General features: G+C 52.6%; 1 protein-coding gene across 1 annotated transcript in view; it reads left to right on the top strand.

Moving 5' to 3' along the window:
* Positions 1-6,953, top strand: part of LOC123125610 (L-type lectin-domain containing receptor kinase SIT2-like) — an 84,142-nt gene extending 77,189 nt beyond the window's left edge. Inside the window, exons 2-5 of the mRNA XM_044546086.1 lie at positions 1,763-2,278; positions 5,482-5,524; positions 5,758-6,249; positions 6,300-6,953. Coding sequence (XP_044402021.1) covers positions 1,763-2,278; positions 5,482-5,524; positions 5,758-6,249; positions 6,300-6,843 — 1,595 coding nt within the window. The 3' untranslated portion in view covers positions 6,844-6,953. The remainder of the gene's footprint in view (positions 1-1,762; positions 2,279-5,481; positions 5,525-5,757; positions 6,250-6,299) is intronic.
* The last annotated feature ends 368 nt before the right edge of the window (positions 6,954-7,321 follow it).

The following is a 7,321-nucleotide window of genomic DNA, read 5'->3' on the forward strand; positions in this document are numbered from 1 at the left end:
ATGCTTAATGCTTGTCACTAGGCCCGAGTGCCATGATTTCAGATCTGAACCTATTATGTTTTCATGAATATATGTGAGTTCTTGATCCTATCTTGCAAGTCTATAGTCACCAACTGTGTGTTATGATCCGGCAACCCCGAAGTGACAATAATCGGGACCACTCCCGGTGATGACCATAGTTTGAGGAGTTCATGTATTCACTATGTACTAATGCTTTGTTTTGGTACTCTATTAAAAGGAGGTCTTAATATCCCTTAGTTTCCATTAGGACCCCGCTGCCACGGGAGGGTAGGACAAAAGATGTCATGCAAGTTCTTTTCCATAAGCACGTATGACTATATTCAGAATACATGCCTACATTACATTATATCCTATCTTGCAATTCTATAGTCACCAACTGTGTGTTATGATCCGGCAACCCCGAAGTGACAATAATCGGGACCACTCCCGGTGATGACCATAGTTTGAGGAGTTCATGTATTCACTATGTACTAATGCTTTGTTCTGGTACTCTATTAAAAGGAGGCCTTAATATCCCTTAGTTTCCATTAGGACCCCGCTGCCACGGGAGGGTAGGACAAAAGATGTCATGCAAGTTCTTTTCCATAAGCACGTATGACTATATTCGGAATACATGCCTACATTACATTGATGAATTGGAGCTAGTTCTGTGTCACCCTATGTTATGACTGTTACATGATGAACCGCATCCGCATAATTCTCCATCACCGATCTAATGCCTACGAGCTTTTCACATACTGTTCTTCGCTTATTTACTTTTCCGTTGCTACTGGTACAATCACTACAAAACACCAAAAATATTACTTTTGCTACCGTTACTTTTGTTACCATTACCACTACTATCATATTACTTTGCCACTAAATACTTTGCTGCAGATACTAAGTTATCCAGGTGTGGTTGAATTGACAACTCAACTGCTAATACTTGATAATATTCTTTGGCTCCCCTTGTGTCGAATCAATAAATTTGGGTTGAATACTCTACCCTCGAAAACTGTTGCGATCCCCTATACTTGTGGGTTATCAGAATGCGACCCCTGACGGGACTTGCGTTGCCGGGATTCGTCGACTCCCTTGCCGGGAGTGCGACCCTTGCCGGAATGACGACTCCCTTGCTGGGAGTGGATCGACTTGGTCGTGGGCCTCCGCAAGGCCCACGACTTTCTTCCTTACGGACAATATAAGAAGGTTCTGGCCAGTGAAGTAACCTAGTTCGGTTCACTCACTCCCTCTCGCGTGACCTAGCCGTCATCTACTGTTCCTCACTCTGTGCTGCCTCCGGCGACCCCATCCCGACGACCGCGTGCACGGCTGGTCGGTAGAGCAGGTGCCTCCGGAACCCTGTCGTTCGAGATCCTGCCCGGGGGAACGGCAATAAGGTTTTTGGGGAGCGTCTCGACGCGACTGCTCCCGATCCGTCCCCAACTCCCTCTGCCTCTGCTTCCACTACTTCCCCTGCATCGACACCATGGCCGATGACGCCGCCGCCAAGAAGAAGGCCACGGACGACGCCGAGGCTGCTGCTGCCGCCGCCGCGTTGGCCTGGCCAACCGAAGGGTATGATCTGTTCATCCCTCGTTTACTCATACTTGTACTAGCCGTATATGTGCTGCTCATAGATGGTTCGCCTCTATGTCCTGTACGAGCTAGTATGCTTAGGTATAGCTTGAGATGCGTACCTTTTATGCCATGCTTAATGTTTACTTGTGGATTAGTCTAATCAGAAAAGTGCTAATATTTCCAACAGACGGCACGGCCGTCGTCCAGCCGAGCGGGCTCCTGGAGCTGACAAACGGCACGGCCCAGCTCTCGAGCCACGTGGTCCACCGGACGCCGCTGCGCCTCCGGAGGTCCCCGGGCAACGGCGTGCGCTCCTTCTCGGCGTCCTTCGTGTTCGGCATCATTCCCCCGTACTCCGACCTCAGCGGCCACGGCATCGTCTTCTTCGTCGGCAAGGACAACTTCTCGGCCGTGCTGCCGAGCCAGTACCTGGGCCTCCTCAACAGCGCCAACAACGGCAACGCCACCAACCACATCTTTGGCGTCGAGCTCGACGCCATCCAGAGCAAGGAGTTCCAGGACCCTGACGACAACCACGTCGTCATCGACGTCAACAGCCTGCAATCCATCGCCGCGCGCCACGCCGGCTACTACGACGACAAGACCGGTGCGTTCCATGACCTGCTTCTCATCAGCGGCAAGGCTATGCAGGTCTGGGTGGACTACGACAGCGGGTCCACGCAGATCATGTTGGATTATGGATGGGCTTAGGCCCTTATAAGACATTAATCCCAGGTTAATCTTAAGGCCCATGTATGAGATGGCAGGTGGTGGGAAGTTTAGTCCCACCTTGCTAGTTGAGGAGAGTTGAGACCCCTTTATAAGGGCCGCTCTACCACTTGCCATTGGGAGCTTGGGAAGAGGAGTGGTACACATGCGCTCCCCCTCCTCCGCCGCCCGCCTCACCACGCCTCGCCTCGTCACGACGCGCGACTGTGGGTTGACTTGCGTTGCCGGGATTGGTCGACTCCCTTGCCGGGAGTGCGACCCTTGCCGGGATTCGTCGACTCCCTTGCCGGGAGTGCGACCCTTGCCGGAACGACGACTCCCATGCCGGGAGTGGATCGACTCGGTCGTGGGCCTCCGCAAGGCCCACAACTTTCTTCCTTACGGACTATATAAGAAGGCTCTGGCCAGTGAAGTAACCTAGTTCGGTTCACTCACTCCCTCTCGCGTGACCTAGCCATCATCTACTGTTCCTCACTCTGTGCTGCCTCCGGTGACACCATCCCGACGACTGCGTGCACGGCTGGTCGGGAGAGCAGGTGCCTCCGGAACCCTGTCGTTCGAGATCCTGCCCGGGAGAACGGCAATAAGGTTTTTGGGGAGCGTCTCGACGCGACTTCTCCCGATCCGTCCCCAACTCCGTCCGCCTCTGCTTCCACTACTTCCCCTGCATCGACACCATGGCCGCCGCCGCCGCCAAGAAGAAGGCCACGGACGACGCCGAGGCTGCTGCCGCCGCCGCCGCGTTGGCCTGGCCCACATGCGTCAACCAGACCCAACCGGAGAGCAACACCGACTTATGAGAGGTCTTGGACCCTCTTCCCCAAAAGACTAGCCTGTTAGGAGGGGACATCCCCGCACTTATAAATCGTGTTATGTCTCCTCCCACAATCGATATGGACTAAACCCAACAATCTCCCCCTCACACATTGGTTACACATGGGCCCGCTAACACCAGCGTTTCCAGCCCACCAACCATGACCGACCACCCGTGAGTTCACCGAGATTTATTCCGGCCACCTGGGCTCTGATACCAATTGTTGGTCCAGACCCGACGGCGAGTACTTTTGGCGGCGGTGATACAATCAGTGACGAACGACGATGACAGACGAAGCTCGCTGACGAGCTCGACGAGTTGCTTTTACGCCGAGACGCACCGTAGCAAAGCTAGCCTTCAGCTAGTAATCAATCCGTTATCTGATCGTCTACTAGTACTAGTACCTATGAGCACTTCTAGCCGGAAGCGTTCCAATCGATCTAGCTATCTCAGGTAACTAGCACAACACAAAGAATCCATCTGATGGCCAGACACACGTATCGTGCATTTCTTTATTGCTTTTAACTCTTCGGTTGGGCCTGGTTGACGCATATGGATCGGAAATGCTGGTGTTAGTAACAGCTCCACCATGCACAGTCCAGTGAACAAGCCGGATTGTGGTGGCCACTACAAGCTGTCTGCAACAGCTCCACCAAGGAGCTCACTACCACGTGGAGTGCTAGTAATGATTGGGCTAAAATATGTGCAACGTCCAGTAAAAGGAGACGTGCCACAAGTTAGCTGCGGTCCATCTAGTGTTGCTGGCTTCACTAGCGGGCTAGAAAACGTACGCAAGTTTGGCAGCCTGTGTGCCCTTGGTGACCAGTACGGTTGTCCAGTAATCGGTGGAAGCAAACCAAGAGGTCTAAAAACGCCAGAAAAAGGAGATTTGGCAACTCCGGAAGATATGTTGTTGCCTCGGACATCAATGGAGGAAAGGACACGTCCACCCACAACTGTACAGCCGGTGTTACACCCATATTCGGAGAAAACTCTTCGGATGATTGTCCCGGTAAAGGTGAAAGGGAGTGGGCGACGGTGTCTAGCAAGCACCGAGGAACCGGTGAAATTTGTGGACGCAAATACGAAGGAGTGTTGGCGTCATGCTATGAAAGAAGAGTTGGCATCGATCCATGACAATAATACATGGGAGCTTGTGGATCTTCCCAACAATGAAAAGGCTATAGAGCTCAAGTGGGAATTTAAGGTTAACAAAGATGTTGAAGGATGCATGAAGCACAAAGCAAGGTTTGTGGCCAAAGAGTATGTGCAAGAGGAAATTATGGACTTCAAAGAAGTGTCGTTCCCATTGCAAAGATGGAGTCGGTGAGATTACTCATCGCTCTCGCGGCTCAGGAATCATGAAAAGTACATCACATGGATGTAAATTCCACATTTTTGAATGACGAGATAGAAGGAGATGTGTATGTGAATCAACCACCGGGTTTCATCAAAGAGGGAGAAGAGCACAAGGTACTGAAGTTACACAAAATCTTGTATGGGCTATGGCAAGGACCTCGGGAGTGGAACATCAAACTTGATCGGACATTGATTTCTCTTGGATTTGAGAAAGCCCCACTAAAGCATGCAATTGTACAAGAGAGATGAAGGAAGGGATCGTCTACTAGTTGGCATCTACGTCCACGATCTATTAATTACCGGAGCGGATGAAGAAGTGATTGCAAAGTTCAAGCTACAGATGAAAGAGCTTTTCAAGATGGATGATCTAGGTCTTTTGAGCTACTGCCCTGGGATAGAGGTACATCAAAAGCCGGAGGGGGTCACACTATGCCAGGAGGCATACGTAAGGAAGGTACTTGAAAGCTGTGGCATGAAATATTGCAATCCAATTGACGCTCCAATGAAACCTCGTCTTGAGCTAAGCAAGAAGAGCAAAACACCCGCAGTTGATGCAATAGAGTATATTGTGGCTGCAGCTGCGATGTGTCGAGGTATGTGGTCAGGGAGGCTACATGGTGATCTCGTGGATTAAAATCCGAAACAAGTGATGCTCAATGTTGATGGAAAGTCTATAACTTTTCTACACGAAGAACCACCGGTATAGCCGTGAGTTAAAAGCAATAAAGAAACATACGATACGTGCGTCTGGCCATCAGATCGATTCTTTGTGTTGTGCTGGTTACGTGAGATAGCTAGATCGATTGGAACACTTCCGGATAGAAGTGCTTACGTACTAGTAGACGATCAGACAAAGGATTGATTACTAGCTGAAGGCTAGCTTTGCTACGGTGCGTCTCGGTGTAAAAGCAACTCGTCGAGCTCGTCAGCGAGCTTCGTCTGTCATCGTCGTTCGTCGCTGGTCGTATCACCGCTCGGCGTCGGGTCTGGGCCAACACCTGGCGCCCTGAAGAATGGCGCCAAGCCTTCGACGCCCCTGGTGTCGGCCAAGAACAACCTCTCGGTGGTGCTCGTGGAGCCGGCGTACGCCGGCTTCTCGTCGTCGACGGGCACGGCCCTGCTCGTCCCATCGACATCGGCAGCCTGCCGAAGCTGCCGTTCGTGGGCGCCAAGCCGCGGTCTAAGGTGCTGGACATCGTCCTGCCGATCGCCACCGCGGCGTTCGTCCTCGGCGTGGTCGCCGTGGTGATCCTGCTCGTCCGGCGGCGGTCCAGGTACGCGGAGGTGCGGGAGGACTGGGAGGTGGAGTTCGGGCCGCACAGGTTCACGTACAAGGACCTGTTCCGCGCCACGGAAGGGTTCAAGAACAAGACGCTGCTGGGCTTCGGCGGCTTCGGGAGGGTGTACAAGGGGGTGCTCCCCAAGTCCAAGCTGGAGGTGGCGGTGAAGAAGGTGTCGCACGAGTCGAGGCAGGGCATCAAGGAGTTCGTGGCGGAGGTGGTCACCATCGGCCGGCTCCGGCACCGCAACATGGTGCAGCTGCTCGGCTACTGCCGCCGGAAGGGGGAGCTGCTCCTGGTGTACGACTACATGTCCAACGGCAGCCTGGACAAGTACCTGTACGGCGGCAGCAAGGACAAGGAGAAGACGGCGCTGGACTGGGCGCAGAGGTTCCGGATCATCAAGGGCGTGGCGTCGGGCCTGCCGTACACCCACGAGGACTTCGAGCAGGTGATCATCCACCGGGACATCAAGGCCAGCAACGTGCTCTCGACGCCGACATGAACGGGCGGCTGGGCGACTTCGGCCTGGCGCGGCTGTACGACCACGGCGCCGACCCGCAGACGACGCACGTGGTGGGCACCATGGGGTACCTGGCCCCGGAGCTGGCGCGGACGGGGAAGGTGTCCCCTCTCACCGACGTGTTCGCCTTCGGCTTCTTCATCCTCGAGGTGGCCTGCGGCCGGAGGCCCGTGGAGCAGGCCATGAACGACAGCCGGCTCATGCTGGTGGACTGGGTGCTGGAGCACTGGCAGAAGGAGGCGCTCCTCGAGGTGGTCGACGCGAGGCTCGACGGAAACTATGACGCCGGCGAGGTGGTTCTGGCGCTGAAGCTTGGTCTGATGTGCTCGCACCCCATGCCCGGCGCGTGGCCTAGCATGCGGCAGGTGATGCAGTACCTGGAGGGTGACATGCCGATCCCCGAGCTGACACCCACGCAGATGAGTTTCAGTATGCTGGCCCTGATGCAGAGCCAAGGGTTTGACTCTTTCGTCTTGTCGGCGGCGTCGGATCCGTCGTCGGCCACGAATACGACGATGACCATGGGCACAATCAGTGGACTCTCAGGAGGGAGATGACATAATTAGTTAGTTTTCACGGACTCGTGAGTACTCGCCTTCTTGGAGTACTAGTAGTACACACTTGCTATAGTTTCTCTATAAGATGTTCGTAGCATACATGTATAAGTTTAGCCACACTAGATGGAGCAGGGCATTTTGGAGACCGAGCTCCACGGAGCCCTTTATTTTAAAAAATTCAAAATTCATAAATTTCAGTTTTAAAAAAAATTGAAAAAAATTACACATGTATGCAAGGATGTAAAGTGTATGTGTGAAAAATTTCAGGATGAAATACCTTGAACTGTGAGCTGCAAAAAAAAAAACAAAATTATGGACTTTAAAGATGAACGGTACATATGCTAAAAAGGCTCAGATTTGTCTTTTTTGTGTAGCTCACATTTTAATATATTTCGACCTGAAAATTTGCACAGATGTAAATTATATATGTATCTAGGTATATGTCTATTTACTTTCAGAATTTTTTAAAATTGAAAAG

Source organism: Triticum aestivum, chromosome 5D (assembly GCF_018294505.1).
Source record: "Triticum aestivum cultivar Chinese Spring chromosome 5D, IWGSC CS RefSeq v2.1, whole genome shotgun sequence".
Classification (NCBI taxonomy): Eukaryota; Viridiplantae; Streptophyta; class Magnoliopsida; order Poales; family Poaceae; genus Triticum; species Triticum aestivum.